The 23,241-nt window shown below is 56.8% G+C and overlaps 1 protein-coding gene and 1 long non-coding RNA gene across 7 annotated transcripts in view; one reads left to right on the top strand and one right to left on the bottom strand.

The window, feature by feature from the left end:
* The first annotated feature begins 331 nt into the window (after nt 1-331).
* LOC129406469 (uncharacterized) lies at nt 332-18,958 on the top strand. Its single transcript, XR_008631013.1, has 3 exons — nt 332-533; nt 754-914; nt 15,263-18,958. It is a non-coding gene; the product is annotated as an uncharacterized LOC129406469 (long non-coding RNA).
* The window catches only part of ZNF827 (zinc finger protein 827), a 177,988-nt gene continuing 172,760 nt past the window's right edge, over nt 18,014-23,241 (bottom strand). Inside the window, exon 14 of one of the 6 annotated variants that reach the window (XM_055144332.1) lies at nt 18,014-22,102. In XM_055144332.1, coding sequence (XP_055000307.1) covers nt 21,274-22,102 — 829 coding nt within the window. In that variant the 3' untranslated portion in view covers nt 18,014-21,273. The remainder of the gene's footprint in view (nt 22,103-23,241) is intronic. The other 5 variants (XM_055144333.1, XM_055144337.1, XM_055144334.1 and 2 more) reach the window with 5 other exon arrangements.

The following is a 23,241-nucleotide window of genomic DNA, read 5'->3' as shown; positions in this document are numbered from 1 at the left end:
AGGGGGATGGCCTGGCAGTGTTGCAGGGCCACGTGGTGCTGAAGATTAAACTGGGGAGGGGGGGAGAGACAGAGACAGAGAGAGAGAGGAGGGGAGGGGGAGAGAGGGGGAGAGAGACTGAAAGAGAGGAGGAGGGAGGGGGAAAGAGGGGGGAGAGAATGTGGCAGTAGAGGCAGGCTGTGGGAGGGGTGGGGGGTAGAGATGGTGGGAGGGGGTGTTGGGGCACTGTATGGCTGAAATCCAATCATGAGCAACCTTGTAACTGTGTATCTCACGGTGATTTAATAAATCACATAAACCCCGGGCTTCTGCGCATAGCCTCTAGCCATTGGACCCATCTCCCTGGCCCCAATACCGCAACTTTTAAAAGTATTTATTTGCTTCTTGTCTACACACTGACTACTACTACTACTCCTGCCTTGGTAACCACTGTCTCAATGCTTACTGACATTTGCGTTCCTGCCCTCAAGAAGAACGTGCAGTTCTGGAAATCAGAGAAAGTAGAAGTACCCCCGCGCCCTCGGCCTCGAGTGGTAAGAAGTGGGGGAAGCACCTTCCTTCCCAAGGGGGTGCGGAGGGCAGTGGGGTGGGGTGCGGTGCGGGCCCCTCCCGCTCCCCGCCCCCAACATGGACTTGGCCTACCCGGCCGAGTCCCGATCTAGGAAATGGGCAGGGGGGAGGCGGTGGAAGCGGGGGTGGGCTCGGGGCGCAGCAGCGCGCGCTGACCCCGCCCGGTTCTCCCTCCCGTCTCAGCGCTTCCGTCCTCCTTCGAGCAAGCCGGGGTCGTCGGACGACTCGGAGGGGGACCGGTTCTCGGTGTACAGCGTGAGAAGACACGTCTCCTTCTACTGCTGAGCGGGAGGGCGCGGCGGCCGCGGCGGCGGCGGGGGATCGGCTGCAGGAACCGCGTCCAGGTGCGCGCGGGCGGCGGGGACGGCGGGGCAGGGCGGGGGGCTCCTCCCGGGCTTCCCGCCAAGCCCCCCGCCCCCCTCCCTCGAGGCTTCGCGTCCGTGCGAGTTAGATGCGGAAGATGAAAGCTACCCGGAGCGGAGCGACAGGACAGCGGGGGGCGCGGCTTGCCTTGCACGCGGCCCACCGGGGTTCGATCCCCGGCAACCCTTAGGGTCCCTCGAGCACCGCCAGGAGTGATTCCTGAGTGCAGAGCCAGGAGGCCCTGAGCATCGCCGGGTGTGACCCCCCAAAGCCTCCCTTTCCTCTCCTTAAAAAAATCCCCAAACAAAAACCTGTCCTGCGAGCCCTTACCCCAACTCCTTGGCTCGGCTGCCAGAACCCGACGGGCGATCGGGGCTGCGGTGCCCTCGGAGCTGCTCAGCGCAGCCCCTCACGGCCAGGCTTGCCGTGGGGGGTAGCTGAGGACTGACCCCGGGGCCCCGAGGCCGAGCGCGGGCGTGGGGAGTCCGGGGTGGGCGGCCGTCTCCCTCCGCCCCGGGCTCGCCCCCCACTCCTCCTGCCCACTGTGGCCTGCCTCTGTCCCACGGGTTGGTCTCTCCACGACCCGCCGCCTCCCACCTCTTCTCGGCCCCACTCCTGCTGCCCCGTTTCCCGCCGGGAACACGCGCACAGTCCGCCCCTGTCCACGCCCCCGTGGAGCCCTGGAGGCCAGCTCCTGCCCGCCCTGTCCACGCCCATAACCACGCCCCCGCCCCAGCCGTTCCCATCCAGGACCCGCCCCACCCGCGCCTCCATCCAATCCCCATCCACGCCCCGCCCCACCTGCGCCCTCAACCACGCCCCATCCACAGCCACATCCTATTCACTCTCATAACCACGCCCCATGCACGCCCAAACCACGCCCCGCACACTCCATGATCACGCCCCTCCTCGGGCACGCCCAAACCACGCCCCTTGCACGCTCATCACCACGCCCCATCCACACCCGTGGCCACGCCCACACTCACGCCCCCTCCACCTCCACAACCCTGCCCCTATTCAAGGCGGGTGGGGGAGGGGGTCCACCCAGAACGCTCTGGGAGGTCCCGGGAGGACGGGGTGTGGCCTGGAAGGACCCAGCCTTAGTCCAGGGCAGCAGGGCACCCCACAGCAGCTACCTAAGGGGTGGGCGTAGAACCCACGTTGCTGCCGCCTCCCTGACTCTCCATAATCCCTCACGACCTTTGCCCCCAGACCCACTTATTTTCCATTTTCCTCTTTAGGATTTTCCTGGGATGCAATAGTTCGTCGTAAGTCACACCCCAACCCAACAGCCCCCCGGTGGGTTTTCTCCTTGAACCCAGGTTAAAGGGCGGCTAGTCTCCAGGATCCTCCTGGTCCCATTCCCCGGCCCCTTCCTAGGGGTTCCGTCAAGGTGGCCTAACCGTGCACGGAAAAGTGGCCCTGAAGCCATTCTTTGCGCTGTCAGCCTCATCCGTGAGGCCCAGGCAGCTCAAACATCTCTGTTTAAACTCTAGGTCTGGGAGTTGGGGTCGGGGCTTACACTGTGACATGTGTACCGCCCCCAGGAAAATACAGCCGTCCGCGGGAGTGGGTATCAGTCACCCCGTTAGCATTAGGGAATTAGAATTCTGTTCTGATTCAGAAAACCTATAGTAAGGGTTCTTCTCTCTAGGTGATTTCATGAAATCATTTGGCGACGGAGACTGCAGGGTCCACCACCTGGGTCCCTTTGCATCTTCCCTGAGGGAGTCCCCATTCCTTTACCCCACCCCCCACAAAGACCAGCAGTAGGTGTGAGCAGATGGGAACAGGATCCTGGGCATCTGAGCGTGTGGTCCTATAGAAGAGGGGCCCCTGCGGGATCTCAGATAGGATGTGAGATGCCGGAAGCTTGCACAGCCCCCTCCCCCTCTGGTGGCAACATTGCAGGGGGTGCCTGAAGTGGCTGGTGGGAGAGGAGCACTGTCTCGTGAGTCTAGTTCTCCCTTTATGCGTCCAGTCTGTCTTCCAGCACAGCCGCCTGCCTCTGAGGCAAACAGGCCCTGGGCTAGGTGGGGACTCCCCTGACCCCCACCCTGCTTTTTTCACCAAGGTTGTCACAATGGCACAGGGAAGGCAAGGACTGACGGAGACACCCCCATGCGGCTCTTCCCCGGCCCTGGGGAGCTCCCTGACTTGGGGTCAGGGGGTGGGGAGACCAGGCCCCTTGTGCCTTCTCCTGTCCAAGAAAAAAGGCCTTTGCATAAGGCCATGGAGGCCACCCTGGCCCCCTGCTGCCCTCTGGCCTTTCTTCCCTCCCCCAACCTCCCTCTCATTCTCTCCTCCCTTATTTCTCATCCCCACCCCAGCCCTGACCCTGACATTTATTTATCTATTATTATTTTAAAAACTGAAGCCAGGTGCTGCCGAAGGCAGAGTGGTGACAAGGAAAGGCGAGGCCACACCTAAGGAATGTGCTGAGCTTTCCGTGACTCAGGCTGTCCTGGCAGAGAACCCCGACTTCCACAGAGGTGGGAGAAAGACCATACATGGCAGATCTGTCTCCCCGAGTCCGCACGGCCCGTGACTCATCCCACAGAGCCAGAGGCTCTTGCTCTTGCTGGAACAAGACTTCCTGGAGGCTCTGTGACTCTCCCTTCACCCCTCCCGCCCCGTCCCCTCCCCCCGCCCCCCGCCACACACACACACACACACACACACACACACACACACACACACACACACACACAGAATTCAGCCTGACCTAGTGAGCACCCCCCTGGGGTCAGCAGGGCAGGGAAGCCCAGGCCAGGCCATCCCTAAGGAAGAGGCAGGAGTTTTTGCTGCATTGAGGAGCTGAATCAAAAGTGCTGCTAAGGGACCTGGAGATTAGCATGCATTGTTGCCCAGACAAAGGCCTGGGCACCAGGTGGCATCTCTCTAACTCTGCCCTGGTGAGGAGGGGCACAAACTAGCAGACACCCAGGTTGTTGTTGATTTTATTTATTTATTTATTTTTTGCAGTGGGCCTGTGTGTGCAGCCGGTGGAGACTGCTGGAACCCGACAGACCGGGGTGGGCTTGGGGCGGGGAGGGGGGAGCGTGGCCAGCGCCGCGGGCAGGAGTGCAGGACAGGGCTGGCCTTCAGACACCCACAGAGAAACCCCAGCTCACGGCCTCGCATTCTGAGGATTCTTGAACCGTGAGCGCAGCGGCGGGGCGAGGTGTTGGTTTCCCGTTACTAAGAGACGGGGCAGCGCTCTGACGGGGGCTCCCCACCCCCTCCCCGCAGAGGCGGTGGGAGGCCTGGTGGAGGCTGTGTGGGTGCGTGGGTGGGGCAGGACGGCGGGGAATGCTGGTCCCCCCCCCCAGCAGTAGGTGTGAGCATCCCCCACCTTGCGGAGGTCTGAAGGACAGTGGGCGGGGGCAGAGAGGAGAGGAGAGGAGAGGAGCGGCGGGGAGCCGGGCTGGGGGCTGCCTCCCGCACCGGGCTGGCCTTCTCTTGCCCGCAGCCCCCTCCCCTTCCCCCGGAACGCCCCTCGGACAGCGGTGGGGCCCAGCCTGTCATTACCCCGCGACAGCTCGGCGCAACTCTCTCATTATCGTCTGTCCACCTGGAAGAGCGCAGTCCTGGGGCTGGCCCCCTGGGTGCTTAGGGGGCGAGGCGGGGGGCTGGCGAGTGGGTGGGTGATGCCTGCCTCTGGGCCGGCACAGGGGCTGAAGACCCTTCGGACACCCCCAGAGCAGAGCCTCCGACGTGCCCGCAGGCGAGCTTTGGGCTTCCCGAGAGATGCAAACGCTGGTCCCGAGCTCAGCGGCGGGGCGGGGAGGGGTGAAGCTGAGGGACTCTGTCTAGCAGGTGCTGGGGGACGGGGGCGGGGGGGGGGGGGGAGCAGGTGTCTGAGGCACGAGGGGTCTGGACAGGTGCTGGCCCAGCCTGAGGGACAAATGTGGCTGGTCCTTGGGAAACACAGTTCCAGACAGGGGAGCACAGAGGCGCGGGCCCCAGGAGGCCCTGCGGTGCTCGGATCCCCAGTGCTCCCTGACCTCAGCTGGGGCAGGGCTTCCGGGGTGCCCCCGGCTTTGCACTCTGCCCTGTCCCCCACCGGCTGTGGGGGAGGAAGAGGCAGCCTGGCTGCTCGCTCCGGGGTGCTCAGGCTCCGACCTAGGCGTCCGGGCTGGATGTCAGCCCATCTGAGGACTCGGGTGCTGTGACCCGCTGGGCCACCTATTGTCTGTGCTGGCCAGGGCCAGGGCTGGGCCCCGGCGCCCAGAGTGTTGCCAGCAGCAGGTTATTTTTAGACACAGGAAAATGTTTGCTCTTTTGGCAGCTGCTCTTGGTTTTTTTCCCCCCCCTATACACCAGGATGGTGTAAAAAAACAGTTCCAGTGAGAGGGTCTGAGCTCTCGATTCTCAGGGAGAGCCCCGGCTTGGTGGCCGCCCCTCCTGCAGGTCAGCGAGAGTCCGGAGTGGCTGCTACTGCCCACCCCTCACTCGCAGGGGTGGGGGGTGGGTGGGAGAAATCTGGCAGGGTGCAAGTGGAGGCAGTTCCTGCTTGTGGGGCTCGGGGCTCACTCTTGGCTGTGCTGGGGGTGGAGGGTGAGGGGGTGGCGGGGGTGGAGGGTGAGGGGGTGGAACTGGGCGTGGCCACATGAAGCCCCTTCACCCCTCCACTCTCTCTGGCCCTCTGGAGCATACCGGGTGGGTCCCCAGAGGGGGTCGCTCCATGACATTTTTCTCGGACAGGAGGCGGTTTGACCGGGTACCTGAAACTCTGAACCAACCCAGGCAGAGGGCGGATGGCCGGGGTGCGGGGTCTGGTGGGGACTGGGCCCCCGGGACCTGCTGGGCAGTGTCCACCCCCAGAGGCCAGCCACCGGCCCGGATGCAGCTTGCTGCGCAGTGCCTGTTCCCGTAAACCGTATTTGTGCAGGAAGTGGGGTTTGGGCTCTTAGTTCTTAGAAAACATTTTGTACATTGTGAGAGCATATGAAGGTGGAAAGGGAAGGAATAAAACTAGTAAAGGATGGGGCTGGAGCGATAGCACAGTGGGGAGGGCATTTGCCTTGCACGCGGCCGACCGGGGTTCGATTCCCAGCATCCCATATGGTCCCCCAGCACCGCCAGGAGTGATTCCTGAGTGCAGAGCCAGGAGTAACCCCGGAGCATTGTGGGGTGTAACCCAAAAAGGAAAAAAAAAAGGAATACCAATTAAATTGTTTCCTAGGTTCCTTTCTCATTATCTTGGAAGAAAATAACCTCTTGAGTCATGGAAACAGAGCACACATTTTCTCTCACTGCCTGATGACCTTCCAGAATGTTTTTCTTGTGGCTGGAGCACATCCTTGGGGTCACTCTTTCTGAGAATTTATCCCCACTCGCTTCCTCATGCCCCCTTGGCTTGTGATTGACCTCCGAGTTGGGTCTGAGTTTTCCCTGGCCTTGCTCTGTTGGGTGGCTACTGCTCTCCTGAACGTCTGGTCCACGGAACCTTCTCCCCTCTTCTCAGGAAGGAGTTCTGTGATGCGGGCTGTTTTTGATGTTTATCTTCCTTCAGCCTATGGTGCTCTTTCCACACTAGTGGGGTGGGAGTGAGGGACCACAAAGCTTCACTTCAATGAAGTACTCAGGAAGGGAGAGAGTTGGGGGCGAGGATGAGTTTTACGGGGTGCTAGAGAGAGAGGAGGAAGTAGAGGGTTCGTTGTCAGTGAGGTTTTTAAGGTCTTGGGATGTCCTCCAAGAAGGACGCTGTCTCTCGGTGCCACTGTTGTAGGGAGAGACTGGAACTGGATCCGAGCTTTCTTGCGGGCCTGTATTTTCCCTGTAATTCCAAGACTCAATCCCAGCACCACACCCTGTTATAACACGAGGAACAGAGACAGCTGTGAGAACGTTCAATTATTCCGCAAGCATCCGGCTCTCTCTGCCCGCTCCTTGGCCCTCCCCCACCCCATCCACTCGTGTTTTCTGATTTTCTGTCGTAAGGAAGTGGAACTGCATGTCTTCAGTCCTGTGTTTGCTTTCCTAAATGCCGCACTCTCTCTCCTACTCATCTTTCACCTGCCTACCTCAATATCTTTTTTTCTTTTTTAAATTTAATTTTAAAAAATGGAACCACTGTGAGATATACAGTTACAAAGTTGCTCATGATTGCTTTTTTTTTTTTTTTTTTTTTTTTGCTTTTTGCTGTTTTTTGCTTTTTGGCGATGCACAGGGGTTACTCCTAGATCTGCATTCAGGAATTAACTCCTGGCGGTGCTCAGGGGACCATATGGGATGCTGGGAATTGAACCCGGACCAGCCGCCTGCAAGGCAAACGCCCTACCCGCTGTGCTATCACTCCAGCCCCCTCATGATTGCTTTTCAGTCATACAGTGTTCCAACACCCGTTCCTCCACCAGTGTATATTCCCCACCACCAATGTCCCCAGTTTCCCTCCCACCAACCCTCCCACCCGTCCCTCCCACAGCCTGCCTCTGTGGCAGCTGCTTTTCTTCTCTCTCTCTCCCTCTCTCTCTCTCTCTCCCCTCCTGGGCGTGATGGTTTGCAGTAGAGACACTGGAAGGTTGTATACCCCTTTCCCTTCTCTCAGCACACAGTTCCTACCCGGTAGTGATCATTTCCTACTATCATCATCATAGTGGTCCTCTCTTTATGCCAGCTGCCTTCTCCCCCAGCCCTTGAGGCAGGCTTCTCACCATGGACCCACCCTCCTGGCCCTTGTTTCTGTTGTCCTTGGGTATTAGTCTCATCCTGGTTTGGTTTTGTTTTGTTTTTATTTCCCACCGATGAGTACAATCATTCTGTCTGTCCCTCTTCCTCTGAGTCATTTCACTCAGCGTGACACTCTCCATGTCCATCCATTAAAAAGCGAATTTCTTGACTTCATTTTTCCTGGTGGCTGCCCAGGATTCCATTGTGCAGTCAACGTCCTCTGTCATGTCCCGCCGCTTTGAAGAAGCACGAGGACAAGCTTCGGCCCCTCACTTCCCTCCTGGAATCTGCGAATGGGCTGTCTTGCATCAACTCTGAGTCTGGACCAAGAGGCCAGGGCAGGGGCCAACTGAGGCCAGGTCAGGGCATGGGTCTGCGCCGTCCTGTCTGCCGCCTCTTCCACGCCGAGGCTGTGTCCGAGAGCCGGGGTGTCCGTGAGGTACGGAGGACGGGGACTTGGGAAGGGCTCACGCCCGCGTGACCCGTCTGCGTGGTGCAGGGAAGAGCTGGGGCGGAGCTCGGCTGTGCTCCCTGTCCTGTCCTGCCCTGCCCACCCCAGAACATGACCGCGGACTCGGCTGTGCTTCCCTCATGCCCGTCTGACCTTTTCACGAGCTCCTGAGTTGGTGCTCACTGCTCAGACGTCCAGGGCCGAGGGGAGCGGGCGTCGCGCGTCCAGATGCTCCCAGAGCTGGACGCAGGGGCTTCTCCTTCCGTGGCTCGCCTGCTCGCTCGCCCAGTGCACAGGTGCAGGTACCATGTCCTGTCCCTCCTTGGAGCCTCTGTCCTAACCAACGTGGCCGACAAGGCTGGCGTCACTGCGGCCCCGGTGCTCCTGACAGACACCAGGCAGAGGTGGGCCCCGAAACACCCACCTGGCTTACATATTCCCGAGGGCCAGGCGCTAGCAGGTGCTGTTCGTCACTGACCCTGTCCCGCCATGGCAGTCTTTCTCCTCTCTGACGCCGTGTGTGTGTGTGTGTGTGTGTGTGTGTGCATGAGTGTGCGTGCATATGCATGTGAATGTGTGCATGTGTGTGAGCGTGTGAGTGTGCGTATGTGTTTGTGTGTGTGTGAGTGTGCATGGTTGTGAGTGTATGTGGGTGAATGTGTGTGTGCATGTGTGAGTGTATGTGAGTGTGTGTGCATGAGTGTGTGTGCATATGCATGTGAATGTGTGTGAGCGTGTGTGTGAGTGTGTGTATGTGTTTGTGTGTGTGTTCGTGTGCATGGTTGTGAGTGTATGTGGGTGAATGTGTGTGTGTGCATGTGTGTGTATGTGAGTGTGTGTGTGTGAGTGTGTGTGTGTGAGCGTGCATGGTTGTGAGTGTATGTGGGTGAATGTGTGTACATGTGTGAATGTGGATGTAAGTGTGCGTGTGTGTGTGTGTGTGTGTGTGTGTGTGTGTCCAGGATGAACTGCAGGCCCAGGACGTACTACAGGGTCAGGTTGGCGACACCTCTATAGGGGGCACTTGGAGAGAGCCGGACCCCAGGGCATGTATATAAAAACTGACAACAACAAAAAAAATTGCCAATGTTTTAATGCTTCAGGATTCACCCTCTCCATGGAATATTCTGGAACCCTGGTGACGGCCTCAGACCCCAGCCACCCTGTTGCTTTTTCCCGAGCCGTCTCCCCAGTCCTGGTAGAGCTTTTCGTCCTCCCCTAGCCCGAGCTGCGGTTCCTGATTCTGGCCGAGCCGAGGGCAGGGTGAGGGGCTTTCCAGCCCCCCTCCCCCTCCCCGGCTGCTCGGACCATTTCCGGAGGCTCCGACTCAGGCCCGCAGCAAGGGCGGGGTGGAGTGGGGACAGACTGGCCTGTCCTCCGGCGCCTGGCCATGGGCTCTTCCAGAAGGCCGCGGCACCTGGCTTCCAGCGGGGCCCGGGGTCAGCGTGGCAGCTTTGCTTTCCTCTCTTCGAAGGAGTGGGCCAGGGCAAGACTTCCAAGAAGGGCGGAGAAGGGACATTCGGGGGTTCTGTCTGCGGCAGGATCTGAGGCCTCTGGCCATATTTCTCCCTGTCGCTGCCTCGGTTCTGCAGCATGTTGGGATTTGAGCTCCACCCCAACCTCTGCGGGCTGGTAAGAGCCACGAGGCTGGACCGGTACCTTTCCCCATCGTTCCGATGAGTGTTGCAGCGAAACTTCTAGAAGTCCAGGAGGTTCTCAGGCAGACTTGCGTTGGGCAGCCTGCAGTGCCGCTCCTCCACCCCCGCTGCCGACTTTCCTCCTGCGTCCCGCTCCGCCCTGCTCAAGCCCTTTTCTCTGCAGCCTTTGCCATGTGACCGGCGACTCCCCGGCTTCTCCCACCTTCCCCGCTGGCCCCTCACCCCCACCCCGAACCTCTGTGTGCTTACAAGTCTGATCGTGAGCACTCTCTTGAGCTCCAGGGTGCATTTATGAGACCTGGCAAGGGGTTGGTGAGGGCGCCAGGACAGGAGGGTGCCACAAGGTGTTGGGCAGAGAAGAGAACAAAGTAAATAAGACACTCAGATGGATTTGCAGAGAGAGAGAGAGGGGGGGGGGGAAGGGGGAGAGAGGAGGAGAGAGAGAAGAGGGAAGGGGAGAGACAGAGACAGAGAGACAGAGACAGGGTAGGAGAGAAACAGAGAAAGAGAAAGGGGATAGAAAGAGAAACCTGCGGAGGCTGGACTGATAGCACAGCGGGTAGGGCGTTTGCCTTTCACGCGGCCGACCCAAGTTCAAATCCCAGCATCCCATATGGTCCCCTGAGCACCACCAGGAGTAATTCCTGAGTGCAGAGCCAGGAGTAACCCCTGTGCATCGCCGGGTGTGACCCAAAAAGAAAAAAATAAAAGAAAGAGAAACCTGAGAGAAGGAGAGGAAGGGGAGGGAGAAAGATGAGAGAGAGAAGATAGGGGAGAAAGGTGAGAGAAGAGAGAGAGAGGAGAGAAAGGGAAACAGGGAGAGAGAGAAAGGGGAGAGAAAGAAAAACCTGAGGGAGGGAGAGAAAGGGGAGAGAGAAAGATGGGAGAGAGAAGAGAGAGAGAAAGGGGATCGAGGTGAGAGAAAGGAGAGAGAGGAGAGAAAGAGAAGAGAGCCAGACCAAGCCCCTGTTCTGCAGCTTGGCGGACGGAGGGAGGGAGAGTGCGTTCTTATGGCAACACGGGGTGCAGGGGCAGCCCCAGGGGTACCAGTGATGCTTTGCTCTGGGACGCCTTTGAACCCACCCATCTCCCTGACCTTGCGTTTTCACACCTTCGTGCGACTGTAATCAACTCCCTAAGACACAGGTCAGATCATGCCAGCTCATGGCTTCCGAAGTCTTCCTGAGCGCTCAGCTCATTCATTGGCATCTCTGCACACCGCCCCCCCCAGCTCCCCCCCGCCCCCGCTCCTTAACAAAGCCTCCGAAGCCCCACACAAGCTGGCTTTGTTTGGTTTCTTTATCATCTCCTAGCACAACAGAACCCGCCATGTCATTTCTCACCTCCTTGCCTCTCCCCAAGCTGTTCTCTCAATCTGGAAGGCCCGGCCCCCTCTTTTGCAGAGGAAAACCCTCCCCATCCCTCACCCTCAAGTCTGCTTACCGCCCCCCCCACCCAAATCAGGCCTCCCCTTGGTCTCATGGCAATAGGAACTCTTTATTCAATATTTCCACAGCAATTTCCCAAGTGTTTCCCCCGGTATTGTCATACATTTGCTCTGCCATGTGTTGCTCTGTGGGTGGACCCTAGGCAGCGTGTCTTGTTTAGTCTTCGCTTCTCACCGGCTGCCACTACATGACGTCCACGTTTGTCACTCATCAAACCATGAGTGAGTAGGAGGGAGAGGGGCGGAGTCAAGGGCCAGCAGGGGCAGGGCGGTGGGTGGTGGAGGGGGTAGGCTTGGACTCACTGTAGACTATGGAAGTCCTGGGCTGTGAAGACAGAATGAGGAAAGGCTGTGAGTGAGTCCTGGGCATGGGAGGAGCTTGCCTTTGTGTGTGTGTGTGTGTGTGTGTGTGTTTGTGTGTCACAGAATCCTGGTGCAACAACAACAACAACAACAACAACAAACCATGAAGGTCACAATCTCGCCTCTTACCCACAGCTGGAGAAGCCCCTTTGTAAATTTCCTCATCAGCGAGAAATGAAAACTCTGTTCGTTTTTGCAGGTCCCTTTGTATAATTAAGACTTCTCAGACTCGGTCTAGTGCCAGTGCAGACTCATTGTGTGATGCCATAAGTCGGGGATCCTGACTGATAGTGTGGCAGGGACCCACTGTTATGGCCATTTACTTCATGGTAGAGAAGATGGGTAAGGGCAAATGATCAATGATATTTCTGTGACCGTTAATTATTCTCACATTCCAGTTCTTTTTCATTCATCTGTATTTATTTCCAGTTGCACCGAGGGTGGGTGGGGAATATTAACTTCCAATGTTGTGCAGCTCGGAATAATAAAATGTGTGTCCTTCTTTTCTGCACGTTCTCACGCAGATATAGAGCCATTATGTTCATACCCACATTATTTATGTTCTCTGCCTCTGTGTGGGCATCTGTCAGTCCTTGCTCAAAAAAAATGTTAGTGGTGTGTCAGAGATGGAAAAAAAACCCCCAAAAACAAAAAAACCCAGTTGACCTGCATCTCAAATATTTCTCATGAAGAGAAGCAGGTTGAAAATTCTCTGTCCAAGTCCTTCAAAAACTAGAAATTGAGTTTCCATATGACCCTGCAATACCACTTCTGGGAATATATCCTGAGGATGCAAAAAGCACAGCAGAAATAACATCTGTACCTATATAGTCATTGCAGCACTGTTCACAATTGCCAAAATCTGGAAACAACCTGAGTGCCCTAAAACAGATGAATGGTTAAAGAAACTTTGGTACATCTACAGAATGGAATACTATACAGCTGTTAAGAGAGATGAAGTCATGAAATTTGCTATAAATGGATAGACATGGAGAGTATCATGCTAAGTGAAATGAGTCAGAAAGAGAGGGACACACATAGAAGGACTGCACTCATTTGTGGAGTGCAGAATAACATCACATGAGGCTGACACCCAAAGACAGTAGATACAAGTGCCAGGAGGATTGCCCCATAACTGGAAGACTGCTTCATGAGCAGAGGGGAGAAGGCAGATGGAATAGAGAAGGGATCACTAAGAAAATGATGGCTGGAGGAACCAGTTGGGATGGGAGATGCATGCCAAAAGTAGATAATGGACCAAACATGATGACCTCTCAATGTCTGTGTTGCAAGCCATAATGCCCAAAAGCAGAGAGAGAGTATGGGGGATATTGTCTGCCATGGAGCTAGGGGGAGGGTGGGAAAGGGGGGTATACCCGGGATATTGGTGGTGGGGAATGTGCACTGGTGGAGGGATGGGTGTTTGATCATTGTGAGATTGTAACCCAAACATGAAAGCTTGTAACTATCGCACGGTGATTCAATAAAATTAAAAAAAAAGAAAAAAAAAGAAAATTCTCTGTCCAGCCCAGTTTCCTGAGGGAAGTAGTAATTGATTCATTACACTAACTAATAACATGAGCTTTTATTGAAATATTATTTATATGCATTAAATGTCAGGCCAATTCAGCCTCTTGATTCCGAGCTGATGTGGTCTAGCCCTCAGCCTCTTTGTTGCATTCCCCCTGAGCACTCCATCTGAGAGTCCGGCAGGCTGGGGCTGGGGTGGGGCCCAGCGGCCCAGGGACTGGCTTCTGTCTTCTGGCCTCCGCTGGTTCTCGCGGCTAAGTCCCATCCTCCAAGTCAGGGAGGTTCTCCGAGATGTTCTGCAGCTCATGTCCCAGTCAAGCAACTTCCCGCAATGGAACATTCGCAGAACTCCATCCCCTCGGGGGAATGAAAGGGAGGACTCCCAGGGGAGCCGGGAGAGACAGGAGAGCCCGTTCCGTCACTCCACGCCACCTTCGCCTTTGCCAGTTTCCACTGGGAAGAAGGGGAAGAATCGAGCTAGAGCAAAGAGACTGGGTGTGTGGCCAACTCTGGTCTAGGGGTGATGGTGTTGGCAGTGGGCCTGCCAATATGGCAGCTCTGTTGGGTACCTGTCGTTGGTCACCTCATGTCTTACCTTTGGACTCCCTGGCCTTGGCTGCAGCAACAACCTGTGGTGAGGGGTGGTAGCCAGATGACACCTCACCTCCACTTCGGCCAACATCTCTTGCTTTCTGCACCACCACTGTTTCCTTTGCACCTTTGTGGCTGCCCGTGGGATCCGATGGGGCCAGTCTGCAGCATTGTGCTCAGCCAGGACTAAAGTAGACGCGGTGCAAGGCGATCAGCAGTCTCTGGATCTGTTCTGGCCTCTTCTGTTCGTCAGCTGTCAATCCCGACAGTCACACAGCTCGGCATGAGGGCTCCCAGAGGGATGGCGTCCCAGGAGCCCAAAGCAGTGACCCGTGCATGGCTGCATCCTGGGACAGCTTTCTCTTGTTTGCGTCATGCTTTTTCTTCCTCTCCGTTGTTCCTAGAATCACTTCCAGGCACTTGAGAGCTTTTCAGGGTTCTGGTTTCGAAGGGAAGCCAGGAAAAAATAGATGGCTAATAGATGGATACATTATAGATAAATAGATTTGATAAACAGCCTCATCCCGATGACTGCAGGCCATCCAAGGGTGATGATTTAGTGCTTAATCAGAAGAGAAAAATTCGAGACCTCTTGAAGTCTGTGAAGTGGGCAGAAAAATATTCTTAGCCATCTTTTTCTCCCCAAAGTCTGTTGTGGCTTATAAATGTCAAGGGTGCCACTTTTGCTCTGAGTGCCCCGTCAAGATTCTGCTGCGAAGTCACTCTGGCTTCCCAAACCCGACTGGCTTGTTTCGAGAGTTTTAGAACAAAGGCATGGTCTGCAGGACCTGCTAAGGTGCGGAGGGGTCTTAGAGACCCTCTCTCTCCATCCTGGCTTTCTTCTGGCTCCACAACAGATGGTGCTCCGGGGGCTAGTCCTGTCCCTGGACTCATGACTCAGGCCATGCTGGGGAGACTTAGGCGGCTTGAGGGATTGAATGGGGTCAGCAGAGTACTAGTGCACTTAAAGCATTTGACTCTCTCCCTCCCTTTCTCTCTCCCTCTCCCTCTCTCCTCTTCTTTCCCTCTCTCCCTCTCCCTTCCTCTTTCTCCCTTTCTCTCTTTCCCTCCCTCTCTCTCTGTCCCCTTCTCTCCATCTTTTTGTCCCTCTCTGTCTCCCTCCCTCCCTCCCTCCCTCCCTCCTCCTTTCTCTGTCTCTCTTCCTCTCTCTGTCTCTTTCTCTGTCTCTCTGTGTCTGTCTCTGTCTGTCTCTGTCTCTGTCTCTGTCTCTGTCTCTGTCTCTCTCTCTCTCTCTCTCTCTCTCTCTCTCTCTCTCCCCCTCCCAACAACCTGGCTTTACATTTCTGAACAGGCTCCACATTCAGGTGCTCTAATGCCAGTGTAATCTCTGTCCTCACGGTGGGAAGACACTTTCCATTGCGGATATTTTCCCTCCATAGGCTTGAAAGTCAGCTACCAAGATTGTTAGAGGGGAAGGTCATTTTGAAGTATGAACTGAGGGGACCTCTGCCCTAGGACTAGAATGTTTTTGGAAACTAAGGCCTAACCAACAAATGCTTGACACCATCAAAAAGAAACGTCCAAGCAGCAATATGCCTCTTCCTTCCATTCTTCCTACCAAGGTGAGCAGTTTTGCATTTTCCTGTCTTACAGATCCAGCATCCAAGGAAGAATTCTGAACAGATCCTAAAGACGTGGCCTTGATCGATAACCGGAGACTTTCAGACACGGAACCAGGCAGAGCAGGCGCCTGGCGCCCCCAAGCCCCCCCCCCCCCCCATTTCATGTACCCCAGGGTCAGCTTTTTTGGATATTGGCTTCAATTCATTGATAGTTGCAAACACTAGCACCGTTTTGCCAAAGAGTCTTTTATTCTGAGAAATGTGAGGACAGTTGGGGACACGGAGAGCCCCTTAGAAGTGGAGCCTGCAGCCCTAAGGGTCACCCTGGGTCCTGTTTGCTCACGGGCTCTGAGGCACTGCTGAAGGGCCCGGTAGGTATCAGGGTCAACCCTCGCCTCCTCTCTCTGCTCATAGGCCCAGCCGGCTCCCCGGCTCCCCCAGGGCAGGGCAGCAGGGTGGGAGCTGGGTGCCCGTGTTTCTGCGGGGAATGCTCTGCTCTGCGCCTCCCCTGCAGACCCTTCCCAGGCACGGGCCCCTCAGCCCGCAGAGTTCTAGTCTGATGCTGCTGTTGGGTAGGCGTGTGCATCAGACCTTGCCGTTTACTTTGTTCTCCTGCTCGGGGGCTCTGTGAAACGGTCAGGGACCAACTGTGACGCCCAAATGGACCCAGCCACCACCTGGAAAGCATGGCCTTGAGGGGACAAAGCTTGCTTGGGGCTGGAGCTAGTCAGCGGGCGGGGCGCTTGCCTTGCATGCAGCTGATCAAGGTTTAACCTGAGCGCAAAGCCAAGAGGAAACAGCTGGGTGTGTTCCCTTCAACCTCCCCCCTCCCCAACAACAGACAGACTAAAACCCCCAAAGAAGCCCCCTTCAAATGAAGTTAAATATCTGGCTTTTTGGTTTGCTTTTGTTTTTGCACCACGCCCAGGTCAGGCCAACCCTTACTCTTGGCGCCGCACACAGGAATCCCTCCTGACGGGACTGGAGGGACCATGTGGGATGTCCAGGATGGAGTCCAGGTCTGCCGCGAGCAAGGCAAATGCCCTGCCCGCTGCACTCTCTCTCCAGCCCCGAGACAGAGTCCGTTTTATTCAGTGAACATGACTGTAGGAACCATGGCCGTGACTGAGTTAAATTCAAGCATGGCCCACGTTGCTGGCGAGAGGGTCCGGGACCAGGTGTGGCACTCAGCCAACAGAGGGTGTGGTCTGGCCCGCTTCCCCCCAACCCCCCACCCCTGCCTGCTCCATAGCCCCCTGGAAGCCCGTCCACCCAGGGGGCAGCGTCTCAGCTGATGCTTCTTTTCTAGAGCTCAGGCTTTTCCCAGCCACGACGAGGCAGTGTGCATGACGAGGTGGCGTCTAAGGGGAGAAATACGTCACCAGCCCGGGAAGGCATTCCTGCTGGGCGGGCAGCGCAATCTGATTTTACTATTTTAGAACTAAGTCTTTAAATATTTCAAAAGTATTTTCAAGGGCCAGAGAGATGGGCCAGCAGGTAGGGCACGTGCTGTGCAACCCTTCAGATGAGGGTTTGATTCCTGGTTAGCCCCGAGGCACAGCCAGGGGTGAGCCCTAAGCAGAGCCCTGAGGTCTGCCTGGTGGGGCCCCCCAAAGCACCCACCCCCCATTTTTTAATATTAAAATTTTCTTGGTTAAAGTCTGTCGTGCAAAGGAGCCTAATCTTAATATTTTAAAACTGTATGGTTAAAAAATAATTGAAAATGTAAATATTTCAGTTTTTTTGAATATTAAAAAACTGCTGTGCTAAGCTGGCTTCATATTTTTTTTTTTAAAATTTTGGGTCACACCTGGCGATGCATAGGGGTTACTCCTGGCTCTGCACTCAGGAACTACCCCTGGCCGTGCTCAGGGGACCATATGGGATGCTGGGATTTGAACCCGGGTCGGCCGCGTGCAAGGCAAACACCCTACCCACTGTGCTATCGCTCCAGCCCCTGGCTTCATATTTTCAATGAAGACCCATCGCCACACAGACATGAGTGTTTAAATCAAGTGGGAGGACTTGATTTAACTCCCTGGGGGGGGGGGGAACAAACCCCAGGGTGGCCGGAAGAGGGCAGCCTGAGTGACTCCTGACTGGATGTGCCCACTGTCTCACTCTGAAGGAAGTTTTAGAGAGACTTGGGTCCTCATGTCTTGAAATGAACCAGGACCAGAACAAGCTGTGGGCCAGGCCAGTCTTCCCATCATGGGTTCCTGGGGAAGTTCTCTTGGGCAGAATTATAAAATGAATTCAAATCATTATAATGTGAATGTAGTATATCACTTTTTTTTTTTTTTGAGAGGGGACTGTTTTTTTTTTCCTGGGAGGTACCACTAATGACGAGGAATTGCTTGCATTGCATAGATGGCAAAACCTCCCCTCCGGCCCCATCTTAGCATCGGAGTTGCCAATCTTCTTGCCAATCTTCGCTAGGGTGAATGGGATCACTCATCTGGGCCCAGCCTTGGACCCGTAAGATGATGTTATAAGGCAGGTGAGACGAACACTTCTCACTGTGGCTAAGTCATTTCAGGAAGGAGAGGGCTGCACGTGGAGGAGGAGGAACAGGTTCTCAACCGCAGCGGTTATTCACACACTAATGCTTTGCCTGCAGCCAAGGTTCAGTAAAGCTTGTGTCTTGTTCTTGGCTAGTCACGGGGAGGAGCGGTCTTCACCTAGTTAAAGCACCCTGAAAAGTTCAAAATGGCACAAAGCAAGACAAGCAAAATCCTGGGACTGACATTGATGGCCGCCAAGCAAGAAAAAGAGCCCAGAGTATAGCCAACCTTTTTGTTTTTTTTTTAATTAGAGTATATTATACTTCCAAACTGGATACACTAGAAATTGGCAATGCGACATAAGATGCAGTTACTGTCAAAATGACCCTGTACAGCCTTGTAATGCAAAAAGCTTTATACAATACAAATTTTTCAGTAATGTACACAGACCTCGACAGTATGATCCTCTGAACACAATATGGAGAGTTAAAAAAAAAACAAGGAGAGAGGAGGAAAGTGCTGAGAACGCGAACTGCATCACTACATGGAAAAATAAGCTCGCTTTCCTCGGAGAATGCATAGTGAGAACAGAACCCAAGTGAGTTGGCCGGTGAATTTCTTGAAGACAAGAGTGTTTTCCACGGAAAGGATAGCTATGGAATACATCCTTCCCTGAGTATCCAACTGCAAACCGTATTCAGGGGTACATATTTTATCTTGGTGGCGTCTGAAAAAAAAATGCTGTAGTTTTTTTTCCTCTTTATTAATAATAATAATAATATAAAAAAGTCAAACAAACTCCAAACACACCTTTTCTCACTCAGAAAACGTTTTATAATTTACCGGAAAGATGGAGGACTCTTTCCAAAGCGCTGCTAGACTTGCCCAGTTGCAGGAAGCAGTGAAATGCATGAAGGCATTGTGCAGTCCGTCCGCGCGCCCCTCTCCACCTGGGCCGTGTCGGCCTCGGGCCTGGGTATTGCACAGACGCTGTGCAGCGAAGTCTGTCGCTGCCATGGGGCAGGGTTTGACCCGCGCTGCTCCTGGCCACGCCCCCGGGTCTTTGCTGCTGGGCCCAGGTGAAGGGGGGGAAGGGTCGCCCTGGCCCTCTTTGCTATCAGCACACTGAGCTAGTATTTTTGAGAGCACAGAGGAGCCAAGTGGCACTTTTTTTTTTCCATTCTATGGAGACAAAGACACGACTTATGTGTTGGGGGGGGGGGCGGGGAGGAAAAGAAAAAACAAACAAACAAAAAAACGGAAAGAAATAAAAGTCACCCGCCCAGGGGCTGGGATTCTTGGAGTGTGGTAGTGTCTGGTAACTGGCTAGTGTCTGGGACAACGACCAGGTCCAAGGATGTTCATTTGTTCGGGTCAACGACAGGTGTCTCAGCTGGAGAAAGAGGAGGGCTCAGGACCCCGCCCCGCAGCTCAGCCGCCCTGTCCCCTGGGGACGTCTCCTGAGTGTAAACAGGTTTGCCAGGGCTGGCCGGCTGGCAGGGGGGGTCATGCACACCGCGAGGTCCGGGAGAAGGAGAGCAGGTGAGGTGGGGAGCGGGGGGTAGGGTCTTGGCGCTTCCGGGCACCGGGTTAGAGGGGGCGCTTTCAGGGGAGCAACGTGTGGCGGAGGGGAAGGAAAGGAGGGATGCTTTCCTCCCCTCCCCCTCGCCCCCCCCCCATCCCGGTGAAACGGATGGAAAAATAAAAATCCCAACTCTATAGAGTACGCGGGCTGGCAGAGAGCCTGGCGGTAAGAAAGCATCGCTCCCCTATACCAGCTCTTCCGTAGATAAATAATATATAGACTTTGATATCCCGAACGTCCCACTATGATACAAAGCACATTTCTTCCTGCTCTTTTGACCTGTTTCGTACTGGAAATTCCGCTGTCTTAAAAATACAAGCAATGGGCACACTCAGCCCAACGCCATCCGGCTCCTCCCCTCCTCACCCCCGCCACCGTCACTGGGTAAAAAAATCAGCAAAGGCTGCGTGACCAATCCACACCTGCTTGCTGCAATAAAGTGCTGCACATAAATTGCCATTTTAATGACCACAAAATAAGAGCTTTAAATAAGTATAAAGTTAGCCTCCTAGCAGGTTATATCTACCAGGCGTTAACAAAGTGGAATACAGAATTATTCATAACATGGAGAGAATACCGTGCTGGCCAGACAGTCTGCAAACACAATGGGTAATAAACTGAACCGTAGGACAAAACAGCACCTTTGTGTTGGGTCGTTAAATGTCAAAGAGTTTGTGACTACATTTGCAAACATACAGTCTACTCATTTCATAGAAAAGGTACATTTCCGTTAATTTTTCTTTTTTTTTCTTTTTTTTTTTTTTGCAGATGAGAAACAGAAAGTAGTGCAAGACCAAAGCACTGTGCAAAACCGCCATTATATTTTTTTTTTTGTTTTTTTAGTCTGAGCATTTATACCCAGAATTTTAGCCAAACCCCTTTTTTAATCTCCTTGGCTGGACTTATCAAGCATAAAAATTTTTTTTTCACTCATACAATTAATTTTTTTTTCCTGCAAACAAATGGTAACCGCTGAACTGACACATCACGTGTGTGTGTGTGTGTGTGTGTGTGTGTGTGTGTGTGTGTGTGAGCTGATGTATAGAGATAGATCAACTGCCCTTCAGAATGGCGCACCCTGGTGTGTACCGCAGGCATTGCATACGCGCGGGCAAACACACAGAACGACAGGCTTAGGTGTAGGGGGGTGTTGGCTGCAGCGCTGCGAGAGCTTTCTCCCGGGGTCGGCGCCGGGGGCGCGCCCAGGCTCCCGGGGCGGGGGCGGGGCGGGGCGGGGCGGGGAGAGGGCTCTGGTGGAAATCTTGGGCAGCCCGGGAGAGTGTGTACCCGCTCCGCAGGGGCGGCCGCAGCTCCCGGCCCTAACCACTGGGTAGCCAGAGCGCAGGGGGGATGGTGATGCGGGTGTGCAGAGAGAGGGGGACAGGGGGCGATGGACACCTCCCATCCCGTGTGTGTGTGAGGGAGGGGGGAGGGGGGCAAGTGCAACCATCGCCGGCGCCAGGACAAAAAGCACATGCGTCCGACATACAACGCGCCCCTGGGGGACCCTCACTCGCGCGCGCGCACCCCCGCAGGCCCGCAGGAAAGGACACGCTGGGAAGGGCGCGCGCGCTCGGGCAGAACCAGTGCAGGCTCCTCGGCGAGAGCCGCGGGGGGCCGGGCCGGGCGTGGGGGCCCGGGGCAGGCTGGGGTGGGCATGCCTCGCGGGGAAGGGGGGACAGCGCGACGGTCACCTCTTGCAGATCGGAGGAGAAAGCAGCTTTCGGGTGGATGCATCAGGCATACGCGGCGCCGCCCGCCCGCCCGCCCGCCCCCGCAGGACAGACGCCCGCGTGGGCAGGACGGACGGACGGGGACGCGCGTGTTCGGGCGGGGCGGGCCTGGGGTTTTGCAGCAACAAACACCTGCCGGCGGGCGGGGCGCGTTAAGTTTCGCGGGTGGGTTTCGTGTTCGTGTCTGTCCCTTGGTTTTTGGTAGAGAGCAGCGCGGCCCTCAGACAGTCCCTGCTCGTTCTCTGAGTCCCAGGTAGGCCAGGAAGGAGTGCTTGGGGGAGGGGATGCTGGGGGGCGCAGTCTGCGGGCGGGGAGGGTGGAATGTGACGTCCACGTGGTTCTTGGGGTACAACGTGGTCAAGGGAATGAGGTGGGCAAAATCCGAGTTCCGGTACTTGTCGAGGCGCAAGGGGGGGCCGCCGAAGGTCAGAGCCTTGAGTGCCAGGCTGGGTTCCGAGGCGCTGCCGTGGGCAGCGGTCAAGGCCACGGTCTGCAGGGCCTGGGAGGCCGACATGACCGAGAGGGGAGACAGCAGGTCCCGGGAGCTGCTGACCACGAGGAGCGGGGCGCCGGGGCCGGCGGGCTCCCGGGGCGGAGGCGGCGCGGGGCCCCGGGCCTTCTTGTCCTCCTCGGGGCCGTCCCCGCTCTGGTGCTTCTTGACGTGGCGGCTGAAGACGAAGGGGTGGGTGGTCTTGAAGAGGCACTCTTCGCAGCTGAAGGTCTGGCGCGGCGCGTGCTTCAGCTTCTTGTGCAGGTTGAGATTGTCCTTGCGCTTACAGCTGTAGCTGCACTGGTCACAGTGGAAGGGCCGCTCCCCGGTGTGCACGCGCACGTGCTCGATCAGCTTGTTGGCCGTCTTGGACAGGTAGCCGCACTGCTCGCACTTGTAGTGGTTGCCCAGGCGGTGCTCGCGCGTGTGCGTCTCCAGCTCCAGCTGGTTGGCCTTCACCGTCTGGCAGATCCGGCACTTGTACTCCATCTTGTAGTGGGTCTTGAGGTGACACTCCATGGCAGCGGGGCGGTTGGTGGAGTAAATGCAGAATGGGCACCTGCGGGGGTGGGGGTGGGGGTGGGGGTGGGGAGGCAAGGGCGGGAGGTGGTCAGCCGGCCCCCCTGTCCCGGGGTGGCGCGCCCGGCTCACCCCGACTTCCCCTCCCAGCCCCTCTCCACATGTGGAGGGCTGGTCTGCCCCCTGCCCCAGCCCCGTCCTGCCGCCTCTGGGGGTGGGGGTGGGGTGGGGGGGTGACGGGGACCCCTCTTTGGCTGCTCTCCTGGCTGTACAGCAGTGTCCCGCCAGGGAAGAGCAGCCCCCCTGAGCCTGTTCGGCCTCCCCGGGGCCCTCCTGGCTGAGACAGCCGCCACCAGCCCTCGGCAAGGGGGGACGGAGAAAGTGCAGGGGTGAGTAAGGGGGTGCTTCCCCCCCGCCCGCCCCTCCCCCAGCCTCCCAGGCCCCTTGGAGCCCTCCCCGCTCCCCAGCCGACAGAGCCCAGGTCTACACGTCCGGAACCTCCCCTCTTAGACGGGAGCGACACAAAGAACCGACTTCTCATGCACCACACCAAGCACACGCAGAAAGGCCCAGAGACGAGAGAGCAGCTGGAAGGGGCGCCCCTCGGGGGGAGTCGGGGGGCAGGAGGAGGCCCGTGCGTGCCTCTGGGCGTGGCGTGGGGCTGAGTCTACACCGGCTCTCTCCGGGAGGGGGCGAGGGCAGCACGGGCAGTGGGCAGAGCCCGAGGGCGGGACTGCCAGCGTCCCCCCCTCCCCCGGCCGTGGGCAGCGTCCAGGCAGCCGTGGGTTCCCACGGGGCAGCGCCCCCCGGTGGACGGCTCCGGAGCCTCAATGATGAGCCATGGAGGCAGATTGTCATCCCAGCTCTGACCCGGATCGGGTTCTGGCTGGATATACCCGGGGGGTGGGGTGGGGGGGCGAGGACAAAGCCCAGGGGGCATCGGGGGTGCTGCCTGGCTCTGTCTATGCTCCCCCTTTCCAGCTCCCCGGCCCTGCGGCAGGGCCAGGGAAGAGGCGTGGACAGGACCGGGAGGAGGGTGTCTCCGCAGGGGAGTGGCCGGGCTCCCCTGGGGGGCGGGGGCGGGGGACACGTGGGCTCCTGGCGGGGCCGGGGTTGGGAAGGGGGTGAGCAGCGCCCAGCGCACAGCCGCCCGTGCCCTGCTCCTCAGCACCAAGCTCG

This window comes from Sorex araneus, chromosome 7 (assembly GCF_027595985.1).
Source record: "Sorex araneus isolate mSorAra2 chromosome 7, mSorAra2.pri, whole genome shotgun sequence".
Classification (NCBI taxonomy): Eukaryota; Metazoa; Chordata; class Mammalia; order Eulipotyphla; family Soricidae; genus Sorex; species Sorex araneus.
The sequence above is the reverse complement of the archived record's forward strand: the minus strand, read 5'-3'. Positions and strand labels throughout refer to the sequence as shown.